The sequence below is a fragment of the Triplophysa rosa genome, linkage group LG17 (assembly GCF_024868665.1).
Source record: "Triplophysa rosa linkage group LG17, Trosa_1v2, whole genome shotgun sequence".
NCBI lineage: Eukaryota > Metazoa > Chordata > Actinopteri > Cypriniformes > Nemacheilidae > Triplophysa > Triplophysa rosa.
In genome coordinates, this window is record NC_079906.1 from 20,197,419 (window position 1) to 20,217,831 (window position 20,413).

General features: G+C 39.3%; 1 protein-coding gene across 2 annotated transcripts in view; it reads right to left on the reverse strand.

Moving 5' to 3' along the window:
- The window catches only part of gripap1 (GRIP1 associated protein 1), a 42,324-nt gene that overhangs the window by 8,924 nt on the left and 12,987 nt on the right, over positions 1-20,413 (reverse strand). For both annotated transcript variants that reach the window (XM_057356403.1, XM_057356402.1), the window contains 7 exons: positions 20,116-20,193; positions 19,354-19,449; positions 18,346-18,402; positions 17,353-17,452; positions 14,237-14,370; positions 9,236-9,352; positions 8,587-8,680 (listed from right to left, as the gene is read on the reverse strand). In XM_057356403.1, the coding sequence (XP_057212386.1) occupies positions 8,587-8,680; positions 9,236-9,352; positions 14,237-14,370; positions 17,353-17,452; positions 18,346-18,402; positions 19,354-19,449; positions 20,116-20,193 (676 nt within the window). The remainder of the gene's footprint in view (positions 1-8,586; positions 8,681-9,235; positions 9,353-14,236; positions 14,371-17,352; positions 17,453-18,345; positions 18,403-19,353; positions 19,450-20,115; positions 20,194-20,413) is intronic.

Sequence of the window (20,413 nt, forward strand, 5' to 3'; positions counted from 1 at the left end):
ATGGAAAACAGCGCACGTGTCTGCAACCGCTATTTCAACAGCATTATTTCTAATTTGCAGGGAGTGCGTGTTAGCCCTGGACAGAGACGCGCGGATAAATCCACAAAGCAGAAGAGGGCTCTAATGGCTGGAAAATGTCTTTCAAAGTTGTGGAACGGTGCCAGGCGCTCATGCATCGGAGATCCGCCGTAGGACCAGCGGGAGAGAAGCCACCGAGAGAAAGTCAATGGAGATGGGGAGGGAGGCGCTGAAGACATGCAGCAGATGTTCCTAACTCACGACTCGAGGGAGCCCTGATCACACGCTCGGCTGGGTTACGACAGACCGGCGTTGAGGTCACATCCACGAAAAACGACCTGGAGCTTAACAGAGGAAAGAGGCAGATAGTGAATGAGAGGACAACGATAAAGACAGAGATGTCAAGCAGCGTTTGTCCTTGACGGGTGTCCCCTTCAGACCAACGCAAGGTTAAAGATAACGGCAAAAAAAGACTTTCCTTGCATGCACCATGTGACTAAACTAGAAGTCTGCAGAGACCCAGAGAACAAGACCAACGGACAACTTCGAAAGCCTCATTGTGAATCTTCTTGGCAGTCTCGAATCAGACCCTAAGCCTTTACACAGGAAAGATGACAACAACCAAACCCATTGCCGGGGGCAAACAAGCGTATTGGATTTCATCTCCACAACAAGATTCATTTCTGTTGCCTTTCCCATTTACAGGACTGACATTTACCCTACACTTCTATTTCCCAAATGACTGTTCTTTTTTGCACATCTTTCTAGGGATCTCAACGGATGAAAGGCCTGTTGTTAGCTTACGCCCATTAGCACACACTCCCAGCGGTGTAATTCTCTCTAAACAGGGGCGAACCTGCTTACAGAGGAAATAATAATAATTCTCGCCTGGCATGCTTTCCCATCATCTCAGTGGGTTCTGGAGCTATAGGGCAGAGGATAAGGATAGTTTCTCCGTTAAATGATGCAGGACGGGTTGGAGTACACTGAAAGGTTAGCTCACTTCACGCATCAGTAGAGGCCTAACAGGGTACGAGGGTTTCCAGACTGCGGCAGTGCCCGAGCGTCTCTCCCCGGCTGACTTTTTCAGCAGTGAGGAACACTCAGCCGGAGTGAAGACTGTCCACACATGATTCCACGTCGTACTACTCTCAACGCTCGGTCACGCTGAGAGACGGTTGGTCCCGCAGCTGTCATGCATCACGGGTGAGGCTCTTCAGATGCCCGTTCATACGTAATCACGTACCGCTGCATAGCGGCTCACTTTTTCTGGATTTGTCTTACATGTACCAAACACCACTAGAGATAGAAAAATATCAATCGGTTACATGTATTGTTTATGAAATATTGCAAAAGCGTTTCTATCAAAGAGCACAGATCTCTTTAAAGTCCCAGTGATAAAAAATGACAATTCTTATTTTTCCATGAAATATTGCAGCGTTTATAGTAAATAGAGCTTATCAATGCGGGTTACCCTCACAATCTTCAGTTAAAATCTGAAAATGCACTTCCGCCCTGAAATGACTATCCATCTCAAATGACGTCAATTAGACGGCTTGGGCGGAGCATCCGTTAACTCCTCCCCTTCAACTGTGAGTCTGCTGCCAGTTTCATTTCAAAATGCAGCGGCTGTTTTTACACATCCAATCAATTCGCAGTGAAAAACGCAAGCCACGGCCACTAATTTTCTCCTTTGAAATTCCTTTTCACTCGGAAATGTGCCAGAATACGGAAGTAAAAACGATCGCAACTTCCGGTTCACGGGGACTTTAATGTCGCAGTTATCTCTCTTAGACATCAATGAGATTAAATAGAGAGCCAATGGAAACTTTTGGTTTGGTGTCCTGATATTTCTCTTGAGAAAAACAGTCAGAAACTCACAAATGTCTCAGAAGAGACATTTCAGAAGTTTCAGAAGAGATCTCAACAATGTCACAAGCTGAGCTTAGATTTGTCAAGTCTGCAATCAAAAGTCGATATTATTGAAGATCTCAATCTGAACTCAAACATTTCTCATCAAATTCAGATTACTTTCCCTCTACAATCTACATTTCTAATGTCTCGGTTTCCGTTTTTATTTCTTCTTAAGTTATTAACTGGGAACTCCATCGAATCTCCTGAGCTATGAAAGAGCAAAACTGCATCTGAATTCAACAATTCTCCATCTGGAGGCATGTACATATGGCTTTTCTCTTACGGCCGGTGAAACCTTTCCTGACTTTCATTTCCTCACCGTTCCCGGTGACAACGGAAACCGTTCCCGACACAAAAGGCTTCATCTTCGATAAAACGTTGCACTGTTTCATCTGTTATATCACTGGCATGAATTTACGGGGGAAGCGAGGCGGGGTGAGGATAAAGCAGAGGGGAGGGGAGAGGACGGAGGAGACAAGAGGTGCTCAGTCTTTCTGCTGCATTATTGAGGATGAGCGTTGGGCTCACTGAGGCATGTCGGCATTCTGAATCATTTACATCCTGCTAATGTCAGCTCTCATCTAGCATTGCTACCTTCTGCAATGCTTTCTTCACTTTTCTACTGAGTTTTCACCTCTTCCTCCACATTTTTACATCTCCCCAGGTCTATCTCCAACTGGTGTACTGCAGGACGGTGTCTATCGCTATTGGAAAAGTCTTCCGGCCGTTAAACATGAGACTGATGGGCTACATTAAAGATCGCAACGTTTCAGATAGCTTCGGATAAACAATAAAATTGGGTTATGTGCTCGTACAAATTCTTTCACAGTCAGGGATGATCTGCTGAAAAGATTTTTCTGGGGTTGTTGGGAAAGCTTCCCTGTGCAAACATCCCGCTTTCACTCACCTTCTTTATTAAATGACATGTAAGACCGACAGGAAAAGGTAACAGTAAATACAGTAAATAAACTAAAAATAAAACAAATGTTTGAATAAATAAATGTCATTATTTACTTTCATTCTGTATGCTGTCATTTTTACCATGGAACACACATATTTTCATGTTTATATTTTAAATACTTTATCATTAATATTAATATTATGCATTAGATGTTATAAGAAACAGAGGCATTATTTCACTGGTTCGTTTCTGACTGTCATAAAATGTCCTTGCAAGGAAAAACAGCAGCATACAGGTTAGACGAAGCATAAGGGTAAATAATTTCCGGGGTGAACATAGAGAAAAAACAAAACAGTTTTATGAGCTCTCTTAACACCCCAAAGGAACAGAGATCTTAAACTTTTATAGCACAATATTTACAACGACACCAGCCTTAATGGAAACTAGTCTGCAAGTAAATGTTAAATCAGTCAGTCATGAAATTAAAACAGGAGACCACATGGGAGGTGGGGGACGGACAAGATGATGCAACATTACCGCTGTCGTCACTGTTCTCAGGGAAACACAAGAGTAGCGTTTGAAATGATAACCATGAGTGCCTGCTTTTTACTAAAGTTTCCTTTATAGCAACGACAATCGAGACAAACTACCGTCCCAAATTATGTTTCAGAATGTCTGCTATCAACGTAAACTTTTAAGAAAAAGCATCTGCTGTACCTCACACAGAAGTTTCCTTACAAATAGCTGCAATACAACCAGTAATGTTGGAAATTATGCCAGGGTGTGACTTTATATCTGAACGAACATAGTGTTGTTGATGTTTGGATCATACACTTAACCCAAGTACACTGCGCCGTGCCGCTCGCGTGCGGTGTAAACAGTGTACGGTCACTTTGTGTATTTACAGTAATAAAGATTTGCTCATGCGTGAGGCGGCATGTCAAGACGGAGGAGGAGAACTTACATGAGATGAGAGAACTGCTCCGCCGGCTTCAGGTCTTCATTTTTTCTTGTTTTGTTTCTATGACCGAAGCTGGACACCTTTAATGTTTTGTCGCTCTAATCTGCATGTATGCTGATGACTGTGACGATGCACAAGCAGCCTTATGTTGTTATTATCTTAGAATGAGCTATTTCTATCTACATACACCATGTTGTTTCTACAGTAGTCCTAAATGGACAAATGTTTCATAAATACGTTATCTCCATCAACCTAGAAGCGAAAACATGACGACATCTTCGTTCTGTGTCAGCCACAGTAGTGCTTCGAAAGGGAGGGTTGGAGTGAGCCGTTGGTTGCAATTCACAACCTCACCGCTAGATGCCGCTAAATTGAATACACTGGATCTATAAGACATATTTTTCTCACCAACACAACTTGCCCATTCCTTGTCCTAAAAAGATGGACTCGAGGATCCTTATCAAGGCAGACTAGTTTACAAAATTTACAGAAACGAAGCAGCAAAAACCTCTCATTCAGAAATCTTCGTAATTATTACCAACAGAAACATTTACTATGATTGCCCACATTGACATATTAACGCCTATTTGTATTCTGAATCTCGAGTGGCCCTGTCGAACAACACTATGAACTGTGCCAGTACTCAGATGTTAGGAAATAAATAAACAGAAAAGATGTCATTTAAATGCAAATGACAGTGTTAATCATTGCTAGCAAAAATTGCCCGAGTCAGAGAGACTGGAAAATTGAACAAATAAAGAACTATAGAATCATTTAATGTAAGTGGACTTCAAGGTAAAAACAATAAATGTTGGGTTATGTACCAAATGGGTATACCTCTTGTTCAACACTACCATTGCCAGGCACCAATTTAAAATTGACAAAAAATGCCATATATACAACTTTAAAAGATCTAAACAACTTTGCACAAGTTTTGAAACAAACTTTCACATAGAACTAGAGTTTCTGTAGGTGAGTTAAGGTGGGGATTTCTGTTTGTGACACATGAGAGCACTACGGCTATTTTCCTACTAGGGTGAAATGTTTTTAAAAAACTGTAAATTTGGGTGCAGAGATCTCATGCCTCAGACCGAACCAATGTCTGCGAGACAAGCACCACCACACCAGTATTATTAGGCTGAATGTTTTCATGCACACAAGCAAACCAAGCTGTCAAAAACTGTTTCGAACTCTAAAAACAGGTCATGATGTGTCAGTATGCTTGTCCACCCGAAATGCAAATTTTACTGAAACTGAAAAATGAGTTCAAGTTTCTCTGTAGTTCTGAGCAATATACAACTGCGGAAAAATTTAAGAGACCATTTCAGAGACCGTTTTTATGATTTTAAAATGTACTAATTATAGACCCCTTTCTCGCCGACGTCACGCTTACAATCGACAGAATACAGTCTCCAATTTGATATTTTAACACATACTGTACCTGCTGCCACTGCCAAACAAAAACACGGACGACAGCTGTAATTAAACACAATAAAACTAGCGGACTGAACCGAAACGATCATCAAAAATGCTCGCGTTTCACTTCATAACACTTAAGATTAAAAAGCTACTGTCTTTTGTTGGTGTGGATTATGATTTGGGTATGTGTCTAAAAATATCTCACGTATGCCCAAATCAGAAACTGGGGAACAATGTTATTTTTCACGCAAGTTAGGGTTAGCTTTTGAACTCATGCTTGCTAACTTTGTTAGTTATACAACTAGTAACTATCGGCCAGAAACTAAACAAAGGAAACTGTTTGTCATCTCTTTTTCTTTAGTTGTCACAAGTGCATTAGTATAAAGGGAGAGGGAACAGTGAGAATGCTCATGTTATGTATCAGGTTTGTGTTCAAGTAAATGCATTTGCTAACGTTTGCCACCATTAGTACTACACGCAGGCATCTTTAGATTTATACGCTCTCAGGTTATCTTTACTACACGCTTGGTTTCTCTGTCTGGTAGGTGTAATAGGTGTAGATGTCAGGCCATTTAACTGGAGGTAATCCTTTCAGTTCGTCCCTGGATCCATTGAGTGAGCAAGGTCGGTCAGGTTCATGGCGTTTAAGTTAAATGTTTCAAAAACAATCGCGGTCCTAGACAGTGAGTGACCTTGAATGTTAAAACTTAATCTGATTTTTCTAGTCATTGTCAAAAAGCAAGCAAACAAAATGTGCTACCTAGCATTAGAAATGCCTCCAGCTAAGCTCCGCCCACAAATACGCGTCACAATGTTTACTAACAGTAAAGGCGTCTATAGGTATGTGTTTAGGTAAAATGATCACTTTTGTTTTATTCTGTGAACTACGAACAATATTTCTTCAAAATGTAAAATAAACATTGTTTCTATTTGAAAATTTATTTTGTTGAAATTCAACAGACTCGGCATTGGAATGACCACAATACATCTAAATGCGGATTTAAAATGAAAATTTGGAATGGTCTTGTAACAACTCCACCACTGCCAGCCACGCCGCCCGCATCAGCGCCTTCTCCCGGCTATTCCCGTTCCCTCTCACCGGACTTTTGATTCCACGAACTACACTCCCCATGATCCCTTGCACCAGTTCACATCATCTTTGATTACACCCGCACCTGATTCTCATTCCCTTGGACTCATATATACCCTGTGTTTGTTCTTTCTCAGTGAGTGCGTTTACATGCACAGTCTTACTCCGATTATGCTTAATAAGCTGATAACGTGTAAATCATGTAAATGCATAAAACGGTTTTCTTTTATCTGGGAAAGCTCATAAACGGCGTAAGCAAAACCTGCTCGGCAGAGGTAGTTTTTTGCCCATTACTCCGGTTTTCTCTCAGTTTTGTTTATGTGCGCATGTCTGACAACGCTATAGTAAAAGTCCCAAACGGAAGTTATAGTAAAATAACGCATAAAAGTTCGCTCTCGAATCCTGCAGTTGATGTTGAAACGTCAAAATGAAGAACTATTGTTGCATATGCAGGTACTACGGACTTGAGAAGAGATATAAAAATACAGCTTCTGACCGTTTTCACGCTGCATTTTTAATTACAAAACAGACTATCGACGGTGATGTCACTGCACGCAAGAAACCCGGCAAGTCTCAAACTTCCATGTAAACGTGGTTTTATGCATAGCCGGTTTATTACTATGCATGTAAACAGGTGAAAACAGGTTTCTTTTTAAGCTGATTTTTGATAAATATCCATTTATTTTGTGCATGCAAACACACTCATTGTCAGGTCTAGTTGTCACGAATCTATAATATTCTTATTATCATTCATTCTTATATTGTTAGCAAAACATTCAAAAGCATTAAGAAATACAATTTTCAAAACTTCATAAGCATGTTAGCAAAACGTACTTAAAACATATGTCTGTTAGCTGGGAATCCGCTCAATTTAATTTAGCATTTACTATCACAAAAGTTATTTCAATCTGCGCTGTCCTTTGAAAATTACACACAGTATATATCTTACCATAAGGCTTTTAGGACGCACTCTGTATTGCAAAAAGCACCATATATAAAATGACTTTGCGTTTACAATGAACTTACAATGGTCATGTATGAGGAAAGACACACACAAGTATAACTATATGCACTGTTATACATCAAGATTTAACCATTATGCATCAACAAAGGTGTGGTAAAATGAATTCTGTTAACAAAAACGAACAGAAAACAGAGGTCACTCTGTTAATAAGTCAAGTGGATGAGAGTCAAATCTAATCGTTTCAAAATGGCCAAATATCAGCCCATTAATCGCCCTTGGCAGATAGATTGATCCGTCACTCATTTTTATTACAGTAATAACACCCACTGTAACAGAGAGAAGAGCAAATGTGACTGAGATATAGAGGAAACACAGAGCTTCATATAAAACATAACTCACTGCAGTCCCAACCCCTAACCTCACAAAGTCAGACCTTCATCTGCAAAACCTCTGCCCAGCAACTGAAATTACTTGATGCCACGGCACTTCAAAACACCGTAAAACAGCAGAGAATATGTAGAGACCGTAAACGCAACACAAACCCTTGTGCCTTAAATCAGCCAATCAGATAAGAGCTTACTGTATGGAAAATGTTTTTCCAGTTTCACATGCAATATGCATCAGGAGAATAGTGAACGGACTGTGGGTGGTCCATGCATGTGCCGTCTGAGGTTGAGACTATAAATCCCCCATCAACAAACCTTGTTACAACTGGAGAAGATCATGTAACATTCACAAGTTTATTAGCTCTTGTTTTTTTCTACAGCAAAGTGCTTTTCAAGTGCACCTGAGAACAGTGGCACCAAAATAGCAGCATTATAAATAGGAGCAATTAAACATTTATAGGGACATTATATGAGATTGTGCAAAGACACGAGTTCACATGCTAAAATAGAAACACACAAAAAAAACCCGATTAAAATTAGTATTTATGCAAGTTCTCTGCATAATCACAAACACAAACGTATTTAAAATTTCAGCTGCAGAAATTAAGTTACATTAGTTGCAATTTTACATTACAGTTCACATAAAATATTCAGCAAGCAGAGCAAATCTCGTTAATATACCAAAAAGCAACATTTGTTTATTTGATATATTTAAAATCTAACATTAAGAGTTTTCCAACACGAAATTAAAATGTAGGGCTCTTCAAAGGGGACATAAGGACCAAAGCGATTATGCGGCTGTCAGCTTTCTTTTGAGTAAAAGCAGGAATAGATGCAGATATCATCGCTAAACCATTACGTTGTTTGCGTTCAGAAAACAAGCATACTCAAAGACAAAAACAACAGCGGAGATGAAGAGAGAGAGACGCTTACCTCTCCGGCTGTCCATGACGTACGTCTCGATGATGGCGCTCTTTTTGCAGATGTCATCGGCCATTGAGGCACAGCTGACCTCCAAGTGCTTCACCTGAACGCAGAAAACACAGATAAGATCTGCTGCACGTCACAGCGACACAAACCTGTGAAATGATCACTTCCAGCAATCTCAACATTGATCGCCGGTTCAAATCTGGTTATTTTATTCATTACATGAATTATTAATCTCTCATAATTATAACCATAGCAATGAAACGTGTGTGCGATACTATAGATATAAAATAAAGCTATTTTGCATACTGACTTATGACATAACAGATCATTTATGACGTAACACGCAGACTGACATTGACATGTTTGGACATCTCCTTCAAAGCAGAAGTGATATAACTTGTCGAAGCTCTAACAACACAATTCCATCCCAATAGTTACTGAACGAGGCAGATCGATTAAAATGTGAAAACGTCAATATCGGCATGCATATTTCATGATTCAAAGACACAATTCTGCACTTACAGCCCCCCACGGAGCACACGGCAGATCTGCCCGAACACTGCTGCAGTATACAGACTGAAACCTTCTCTGCTCTACGACAGTCGACTTTTTTCTTAGCAACACAAGACATTGGTTAACCTAAAAGTCATACCTTCTCCTCCAGCATCCATTTCTCCTGCTGGACCTCCGCGAGTCTCTGGAAGAGCTCGCTGACCTCGTCGTCTGAAAGATCAGCAGGTCGTTGAGATTGAGGACTGCTGGTATTAGACTGCGGAAAGAGGGAAAGCAAATGTTGATGTTTAGTGATGTTCTCTGATGTTTAAGCTTGGAGAAAAAGCCCAAATGTTTGAAATGTTTATTAGAAGCCCCTAAGTTCACATTAAACTACCAAACCAGAGGTTGATCTCTGAAACACTGTCTCGGGGTGCCACTTAATACCGACGTCCCTTAAAAGTCACAGGAACCATTTCTATTCCTAGGTTTGTTCGTTTCAGACCATTTCAAGGATCTGGAAAACATCCAAGCAGAAGGTCACCTCTCAAACGTCCTGTGTGTGCTTGCTCTCGGTCCCTTGAGACTCGCTGTCCATTTATAAATGAGCTTCTCCTACTGAAGGATGATGACAGTTAAATACATCTTTCAAGTCACTCTGTCTGGCTCCATTAGGTTTTAAATTGATGGCTGAAATCAGGAGCTTTGACAATGCTGTGCTTTTGATAAATGCATCTTAAAGTCTATTCGATTTTTACTATGGTTGTCAACTGCTTATAAAAAGTCATCTAATTATGCACATGATACGCTGATTATGAATCACAATTAGCAGCATATAGTAATATTTGCAGAGAAAATCATCCAAATGCAGATAATTCCAAGGAATCACATTATTGAAGCAAACAAATCATAAATAAACTGAATATTTTGAATATACAGCCGCGAAAAAGAAAAAAAAAAACATTTCAAAATCTGTACTATTTACAGGTATGTGTTAACATAAAATCATTTTTGTTTCATTCTGTGAACTAACAATATTTCTACTAAAGTTCATATTGACTTTTAAGCAATACAGCAGTAATACAGTATTTGTAAATGTATTTAGAAAAACTTATGTGATAACCTTGATTCTTATCAAAGTTAAAAACATTGCTGTTGGATGACATTGGGCCCTATTTTAACGATCCAAGCGCATGGTCTAAAATGCAGGGCGCAAGCAGTGGCGGAGCCAGAGGGGGGACCAAGGTGGCACTGAACACCCCTGACATCCAATTGGCCACCCTGGGTGCCACCCCAGAATTTGATTCGCTACTTATGTTGATTGATCTGATTTCACCTCTCATTGAACAACGCTTTTATTTTGACGTTCAGGACCCATGCTTGCAAGTGACGTCACCGCACACGAAATTCAAGCAAAATTCAAGAAATTCAAGAAATTCGAGTCTAGTTGAGAACGGAAAAAAGTTGTGCGATGGGTTGTACAGCGCGAAATCTGAGATTTCTTTTTAAAGACTGACGAAAGAGAGAAAAGAAGCAAATGGACCGCTGCAATTTGCTAAACAAATGGAATATTCAAAAGTACCCGCTTGCTTGCTAACCATTTCAAGTCCGACCCATCCAGGTACGTTTTTTTGTTGAACCATACCATTATAGTGTTATCTACCTACTTTCTAACGTTACACTTTTAAATCTTGCGTAAATGTAAAGTTTTCCCAGCGTTTTCTAACCTTAGATAAATATAAACAGTGTTGGGAGAGATCCTCTACTTCTTTTAACATTCTAAGCAGGTGTACTTCATACAAACTTTAGAAGGAAGAAATAAGTTTCCCTCTTTAGCCTTGGCTTTAGGATTCCTAAACAACTTTTCATTGTGTAAGTTTATGTTAGGCTCCATTAACAGATAGTAAATCGGTTCCCAACATAACATACATTGTTTACATCAGGGTCGGAAATTAACAGAGGCTTGACAACAAGGTGAACAAATCTGCTCTCCAAGTTCAAGACAAAAGAGGAAAAATAGTCCATGCATAATAAAAAACTAGCTATGACAGTCGCAATCTAAATAAGCTTTAGGTGAAAATGAACGAATGTGGATGACAGCTTCTTTGCTCTGCTACAGCTTTGAGCATTACAGCCAATCAAGTTCAGGGTATGAATATTCTGACCAATCAGAAGCGTTTAAATGATTCATCGTTGAAGAAGAGCTGTGCTGAAGAGCATCACACTCAAAAAGTTTATCATTAACCGCGTACAGATACGATGTAAGAAAGAGATTCATTAGTCAGACTCTTTACTGTATTACCTGAAGCCATTGAGTGTTTTAGTGATGTTGGATGTTCTTTGTTTGTTTTCTACATATTTCCCATTTGAATAACTGCTTTTTATGTTCCTTAAAGAATCAAAAAAGCAATAAAACAGCAATACAATAATTCATAAACGCTTCTCGGCTTGTTTTGTAGCGTGTGACAAGTGTTCATGTATCCTAATATCTGAAAGTAATAATCAAGATGACAACATCAAGGGCAATAATCAGCATCAATGATTTTGTTTTAATCTTGCAGTCCTATGGAATGAGTTTATGTTTTATCAGATATATGCTGCTCTGATCCACATCAGTTTAAAGACACCTCTGGTGCTGCTTTGTTTCTGTTTAAATTGAAGTTATCAAGTTAAGCTATGTTTTCAACATTTTCATTATTTATATTTTATTATTCATTTCATCTACATACATTTAGAAGTAAATTATCACTTATCAGCAATCCTGGGATTTTTTTAATAATTTGATGCCAGGTCAGGGTTACACACACATTTTCTGTCATGGTATGTGGACCCCCTGAAGTAGCCTTGGCCACCCCCTGGCCTCCCCATATATAAAACTCTAGCTCCGCCACTGGGCGCAAGTGCACTTAGGGCGCGTCCGAATCCACTTTTGCTAGTTTAAGGACGGGAAAAATGGACATTGCGACAGGCGCTTGGTCTAAAAGGGTTATCCCGGTTCTCTTAATGAGGCCGCACAATTGGGCGCAAATGCATTTGCTATTTAAACAAAGTGGCGCAGGACGTGAAAATGAAAATTGCGTCGGGCTGAAACAAGCAAAAAACACTTGCGTCTGCACTTGCGTCACTTGTGTGGTGCTGCATTGCGCCAAGTTTATGATAGGGCCCATCATGTCACTCCAAAAGGTTTGATTGTGTTAAAATTCAACAGACACTGGACTGGAATGGCCGCAATGCATCTAGAAATGCTGATGAAATTAAAATTTGGAATAGCCCCTTGATTTTTTCTGTGGCTGTATTATTGACTACTCGCTCTACCTTGAGGGTCTGGGATCATCATTAAAAGCCCTTTTTTTAGTTTGTTTTTCTTCATTTTAAATAACAAATTGCACAAAATTAACTTGTTAAACGTTTCATTTTGCTGAAGAGTCAAGAGGCAGTGAAGCATCTCGCACAAACAACGCAGGATGATTTATATGGTTAGCATAATATAACATTCAGGACGTCTAAAGCCTGGCTCAGATTACAGGATTCTCGGCCAGAATTTACCCCGATTTCCCCTCCCGAGAATCTTTGAAAAAATCGGGTCCAGAACCTCGATCGGGTCCGAGATTCGGCCCAGATTATCACGTAATGTGAGGCGTTCACAGATCGAATCTTACACCTCCCGATCTGCTCCGAGAGAAATCGGGGCCGCCCCGATCATATCAAACATGTTTGATATTTAGGATTTTAAATCGGGGTGATGACGTTGGTACTTTCGCAACAGCCAATGAGAGGTACATCTGCAAGGTGACGGAGGTGACTGACAGACCTTTAAAAATGTCGACCGTTTGTTTTTATGCTGTATCTTATAATCACATTGGCATTCCTCTTTATTCTCGGCAGCGACTATTTTTTTTCTTCCGTTATTTATTAACATTAAACTTAAGCGGCTAGCCCAAACCACAGTCATAACTTCAGCCCTAGCAAAAAGCATTATAGCACCCCCTGCTCAAAATACATTCCCGCGGCTTTGGACAGACAGACAGAGAATCATTCAGAGAGCGACAAAGACGTTACACAACCGTTGCCAGGTGAGATCACGTGAAATTAACTTTGCGATGTCCCTTTGTTTACTTCTGTTTCCCGGTGAGATGACGTAAGAGGCGTCCTCTGGTATGATAATCTTAATATTATCCTGTAGTTTGGATGTCTTAGAATGTCTTTTGATGTGCAATTATGAAATAAAAAAACTTCCAATCAAACTTTCTAAATGTTTATTTTTGCACTTGCTACCTTTAGTCTTATTTATAAACACAACTTTACCCCCCAACGTTTTCTTATCTGGACATTTCACATTCATAAATGCAAGTTTACAAAGGGCAAACCTATTTTTGTAGTGCTTGAAAAAGAGATTCAAATGTAGATGTGATGTCAACATCTAAAAATAGTAAACCCATTAAAACGGTTACTATTAGCTCCTTTTACAAAACTGCATATCCTATGGATATGTAAAATATGTGTAGTATATATTTAGTTGTACACTGATGAGTCTGAGCTTGTTTAAGAATTTAAATAAAATAATCTGTCAAAATTGTTTTTATGTGTGTGCTGCAACCAGATTTTTAATCTTTCCAGATTTTAAAACTCCTGTAGTCTGAGCCAGGTTTAAGATTTTAAATAAGAGAATCTGTCAAGATTCTCCTTATGTGTGTGCTGCAACCAGAATTTGAAATCTGTCAGGATTTTAAAACTCCTGTAGTCTGAGCCAGGTTTAAGATTTTAAATAAGAGAATCTGTCAAGATTCTCCTTATGTGTGTGCTGCAACCAGAATTTAAAATCTGTCAGGATTTTAAAACTCCTGTAGTCTGAGCCAGGCTTAAGTATGGCCAAATGCAAAAGTGAGGCATTATGGCACGCACCAGAAATGAGCAAAATGTTCTCATCTCAAAGGACAAATCATTAGTTTTGTTTTACAATAAAAATGCCCTAGACCACACTCATGTGCCTCAAGTTACTCCCAGCATGTCACGACAAACATTTTTCGCTCCCCTGTTTATTCACAGGCACACTGTATTTCTGGAATTTACACTGTTTGAAAGTTTACTAACAGAAAAGCAGTGGGAGCCCTGGGAGATAAGGAAAAGCGTACGGGTCACGAGATCCCAGCGGCGGCTCTACCTTATTGGTGCTGGGTGCCGACGCTCCTTCTTTCATGATCTCCCTGTAGCTGAAGGAGGAAATACTGCTGCTGTCACCGGTCTGCTGCGTACGGCTCGGGGAACTGATTTCTGACAACACCAGCTCCTCCAGACCTGTGTACAAACAGACAGGAAGATTTTAACAGATGAGATGTGCCAGTGGGTTTTCTTCAGACACTCTCTGCCTCTCCTATGATGATTTTTGTTGGAAACATGGTGCAACTCTGCGGGTTGGAGAGAAACGTGACAAAAAGTACTGCACTCTTATTGGTAACTGAAAGCATTTTCAAAATGAATCATCTTCATAACAAATACGAACACACGCAGGTTCTGCTGAGCTTGTTGATTCCATGTGGTGTTGGTTATCACTCTGTATGTTCTGTTGCTTAAATCAAGTTCTTTAGAGACGTAAAGCGTAAAGTTAAATTTAAGTAAGTGAAGTAAAAGTTTAAAAAGCTGTTTTTACTTTTAAAGCTGGTCCAAACTGCTCTAAACTCCAACTGTATCTAGATAACAGAGAGAAGGTCCCTAAAATAGAAAGTGTAGTTTGCTTCATGTTTTTTACTCGTAGGGAAATTATTGGTCAATAGGTTTGCTTTTGTGAATGTGGCTGCATAGCTTTCATTCCATTTGCTAATCGCTTGAACTGAACTGAAACAGACTCGAGTCTAAAGCGAAAACAGCCTAATAATACAATTTACACCTTGGATATTTCTAATGCACACAATCCATTAAAACCAGATAACAGTGCAACTACATTTGCAGTCTACAACAAATACATAACAAGTCTACACTACACACTACAGCAGGGCTAGTCAACTGGCGGCCCGCCAATCATCTTTACCTGGCCCGCCTTAACATTTCAAATAAGTAGAGACTTTAAGAAAGTCCCAAACGCTGCTACATTCATTACGAAAGTATTTCCCGCGGCTAATAACGATTGACGTCTTATAAAGCGATTTGATCGGTCAGTCCAAGAAACGTAATTATTTACAACGTTATAATCGGCAAGTCAGGCAGTCGCGATAGGTCGTGTTCCAAAACGCGTCTTTTGCCCTTAAAAGTAACCTCAGATAAGGGAAAAACTGTGTTGTTTTTATTACTGCATTCATTTTGTATGATTTAAACGGCCAAATTTATGAAAACCAGCTGTTCATCTCCCTCCAGAACTCGCACTAAAGGATCTGCCCTTCTAATTGCGTGGACTACATGAATGCGATTGGAATTCACCCGAAAATGCGAATTTTTGCACAGATCAATTGATCAGCTTTATAATACGCCAGTTTAACGTCAAGGGGCAGTGATAACTGTTGTGCTGATCGTAGTAGCGTTTTTGACTTTCATTGATGATTTTCATTTATTCAACCAAATATCGTCATAAATAGGCTATCTTCTTAACAAAAAACAATGCCACCCACATCTTGGATGGAATGGTGGTGAATAAATCAACAGCAATTTTATTTTTACGCTTTTTTACGTTTATTTTAAGGCTACAAGGAATATAAAATCAAATTAAAAAGACAATATCCCTCTTAATTAAATATCATGAAAAAGCACAAATACCGGATGCAATATTTGTGTGCATGTTTTAATATATGACCTATAAGTAACGTATAAAATGAACAAAATGCAATAAATAACAGAAGAAATGAGGATAAGGTTTATACTTTTGGAAAAGTAGTTGAAGACCCCTGCACTACAGCAAAGCATTCTAACACAGACTACTTAGAATAACATCACTATTAAAACAGTGCATTGATGGACAGACAATCTAAAAGGGAAATGACTGAAACAAAGTTAGATCACACCCATTTTTATGTTTAAAAACAAAATACATGTAAACATATAGGCAGAAGTTCATCTTCATGTCATTCAAAAACCTGTATTTGAACATTTTGGAAGATATTTTGAGAAATGTCTCTGGTTTTGTGTTCACACAATGAAAGTCAATGGGGGCCTATGTACAAAGAAAATTCCTTGTGTGTGCAAGCACACTTGGCAATAAAGCTCTTCTGATTCTGATTCTGATGTAGTTTGGTTACCAACATTCCTCAAAATATCTTCTTTTGTGTTTTGCAGAAGTAAGAAAGTCATACAGGTTTGAAATGACAAGAGAGAAAGTAAATGATGAGATAATTGGCATTTTTGGGTGATCTATCCCAATAAGAGACTAAAGTCCAAGCAGGATGCTGAATAGAGAGTAGACAGCAGATTTTGGAACAGATCTTTTGAAAAGAAAGGGAAATAAATAGAAGCCATGAATAAAATCTAAATGCGTTCTGCTAAATCGTCTTTCGTCTCATCTTCGTGTTTGAACCAATGGACTACTCTCATCTCAAACACATGGTGCTGGTCTTGTTCAGACAGACGGTATGTGTGTGTTTGTGTACGTTTGGACTTCAAATCCTTCTGGCCCCTTGACAAAGATAAAGCTCCTACTTTAAAATGTCTGATTCTAAACTTTCTGTAAAGCAACCATTAAACATTTAGAGTCGTTTGAATTATAAATGGCTCAGAAGGGGAGTGCCCTGGCACGGCCAACAATCTACAGAGAGCAAATGCACGTATACACGGATCCGTAGCACTTTTTATAGAGGGGGGCTCCATGAAATATTTAAGGCCCCTGCCTTTGGCTCTTGTGTGTTGGGTTCGCCCCCACAGGAGTTACCGATTTGAAGGGGCAAATGACCAAATGTACCACAGAACTTCTTTTTAAGAGAGGACATTACGTGTCTGTTTTTGAGTCAATGTTGAACATAAATACCTGGACACTAGAAAGTGAAGTCTTACGTTGAGTTCACATCAGGTTTGAGGTATTCGACAAAGCATTCACAACTTAGCATTTCTGACCTGGAGTTTTATAAAAAGCTTCAACTTATCAGATTTTGTCTCACGTCAAAGAACGTTACCGAATTTATCTGCTTCCATGTCTATGCGTAGCTCTGCGTTTTTACATGTCTGCTTTAAATGTTTCACGTTGTCCACGTGTGATGTAACAGTAACTAAAAGCGGGGATCTACCGCTTTAAAACAGACACGTTTCTTCTAATACTAATTCTCAAGTGTGATAAGCAAACAGGGCAGAAGAGAAGTTTACCTGTGCGGGTCTTAGTGTTGGTTAGAATCTCCTGCAGGCGCTCCTGAAGTTTATCTGCTCGCTTTCTCTCCAAATGAAGTTGCCTTTTCAAGTCCTTAAGCTGCGAAACACAAGAGGGATTCCTAGATATATTGATTTTATGGAAAAAAACATCCCTTGTTAGCCAATGTCACGTTGGAATGATCATATTCACGTGTGATCATAAGGAAATTTAGATCACGCTCAATTCAAGACGTACTTGCGTAGTTGAAAGTTGACTGTACAATTTGTTTTGCAGGCATTTTGTGTACAGCAGATGAAAAACAGCCCCAAAAGCCTTCCAGTAAATATGACTCATTTAACCAGATGATAAGACTTGTGTGGCAAAAATACATTTCCTCTTCCCTCTGGTTTTTGTGTGGGAAATGTCCCTTTGAAGCAATTGGCAGGTGCTTTTAGCATCTCACAGTGCATTTAAGGTACGCATTACATAAGTTCCCAAGCAATGTGCTTCTTTGATGTGCAGACTACACACTTTTAAAACCGACTAGGTGGTGGGTTGTCTGAACGCGTAGGTTGTAAAGGGTTATTTTACTTATTCACCCGTGAAAACAGCTTTCCACAAAAATCACTTTACATAAGGATTAAGTCCGAATTATGAACTTCCCAAGAGGACTTGAAGACAGCATTTATAACCCCGACTAATAAATGTTGCCAAAACAAACAAAAAATAAACTTGCCATCAATAAATCGTTATTTATCGAGCTTCTGTAGCTGGAAACAGCCGCACACACACTATCGATTAAGTGTCAAAGCAGATTGACAGTGATGATGGTACAGGACAGAGCGTTGATGAAAGCGGATGGGAGGTCTCGTTTCAGGTCTGTAGGCCAAAGAGGTACAGTATGCTGCCTATCGCCTTGGACTATTTTAATTCACTTTCTGGGAAATGGAGAGAGGGAAAGTCCTGACTCATCTATTTTTCCTAGCTGTTAAGAGTTTGCGGGGCCTTACCGCCGAACTGCCTTTTTTCTCCAGGATTCTCTGTCCATCCACTACGTCTTTCATTTCCTGGAAAACACACAGATGTTACTGCAACTTTACGCTTTTAAATGTCTCAAGGTTTTGTTCAGTTCAAAGTTTGTATTTTATGGACAAATTTCTGTTTTATTCTGTATAGACCTCTTTGGATGACGTACTGTAAACAATGCTGGTTCAACGCTGGTCCAGAAGAACTTCCTGTTTCAGTTCTTTAACACTACACAAACGTTTGAACAAAATACAATCAACAGAACATACATTACTGATTTAAAATGTAAGATTTTATTATATATATAAGATAAAAAAAACTAATAAAAAATAAATAAAACTAAACGGGAAGTGCTACTGGACCAATGTTTACATCTTGCAAACTGCAAAGTGGTCTATATTTTTTGTTTCAGATTGGTAATCGTAGCAACAGAACATTGTCATATTATTTAAGTCCAAAATACATAAGATCTTTTAAGTACCTGTTACCAGAACAATGCATCTTAAATGTGGTATATGAGAAAGTATTTTAATAAAAAGAAGTTACTTTTTAAGAAAAATTAAGTTTCATTTACTTTCTTTAGAAAACCGTTAAATCAACAGCTGTTCATGCTAGGTTTCATACATGAATACGGAATTCATACATGAATCAGACCAGTAACATCACACAAAAGGTCAGATATACTAAAACCCTTATGGGTGCTTGAAATGAAATTCTTTGTTGCTCTAAAAAATATTACTTGCCCAATGAGCAATGAGTTCAGACACACGCAAACAGAACAATCCATCCCACTGTTGAGTCATGCATTGTTCATGAGTCACATCTGAAATTACTAGTGAGCTCCAACAATCACACCCCCATAACATCCTCCATTTGAGCGCTGCTTTATTTAGCATCTTAAAACACATGCTTTCTCATCACACTGAGCAGCAGACGCTCCAGCAGAGCTACGAGGAAACCGGCAGAGAGAGGATACTTTTCTACTCACACACCTGTTTCAATTTGCTGATTGTGTTCTTGAGATCTTCTCTTTCCTTCTCCATCTCCGTCACTTGCTGTTTGACTGCATCCACCTCTGCAGCTTTAGCCTGAATGGAGGAGGTGAAATCACGTTCTTCACTGTTTGCTTTCGGCACATAAATGCGACATAACTGATGTGTATACTACAATACTAAAACCCTGGAGGGTTGAAGACGACATAAAATCAAAAAGGAACCATATTTACTCGCTATAAACTAGCTTTTGATGACTTCAAAATGTAATAACTGATCCCAAAATAACTTTTCCTTCGTAACCAAGTCTGTGTTAAAATCCTGCCTTTCGTGATCGCCCACTGAACACTGTTTATTATTTTTATGGATTTTTGCCTGTATTTGACAGCACAGAATATGGAGAAGAAAGCATGGGGTGAGATCAGGACCTGACCCGAGCAGAAATCGAATTTGTGTCGCCCACACATAACCGCGAGCAACATCCTGGAGTACATGCGCTACCCGCAGAGCCACGTCTCTGACCCCAGATTCACGTGGACATACTTTATGTACTTTAATGCTGTCTTGAATGCGCATTAGTTTTATGTCGAGCACGGATCCATTACAGCCCTCTGGTGTGAGAGTGCAAGACTATAAATATGTGTGGCAACAACACATGCATCATAAACTCCGGCCCTTAAGATCTGTTGAAGATAAATATCTGCTGAAATACAAATAGCGTGCTGTCATACACTCATACACCTGTTGTGCGGTTTTGTGTACCTCCAGCTGAACTGTGTGTTCTCTCTGCAGTCTCTGAATCTCCTCTGCGTGCTCCAGAACTTTCTTCTCCATGGTCTCCTGCTCGGACACACAACCACATAAACTGTCACTTTTGGAATACGAATGATATGCTAGACATTTCTTATAAACGCAAACATAAGTTTAGTTTAGTTTAGTTTAATCATTCAAACTTTTGAAGTTCAGTGAGACCCAAAAAACAACACTGACATCAAGTGGTCAGATTGAAACTTTGATGTAAACAACAGTTTCAATCCTCACACCTCTGCAGTATAACACA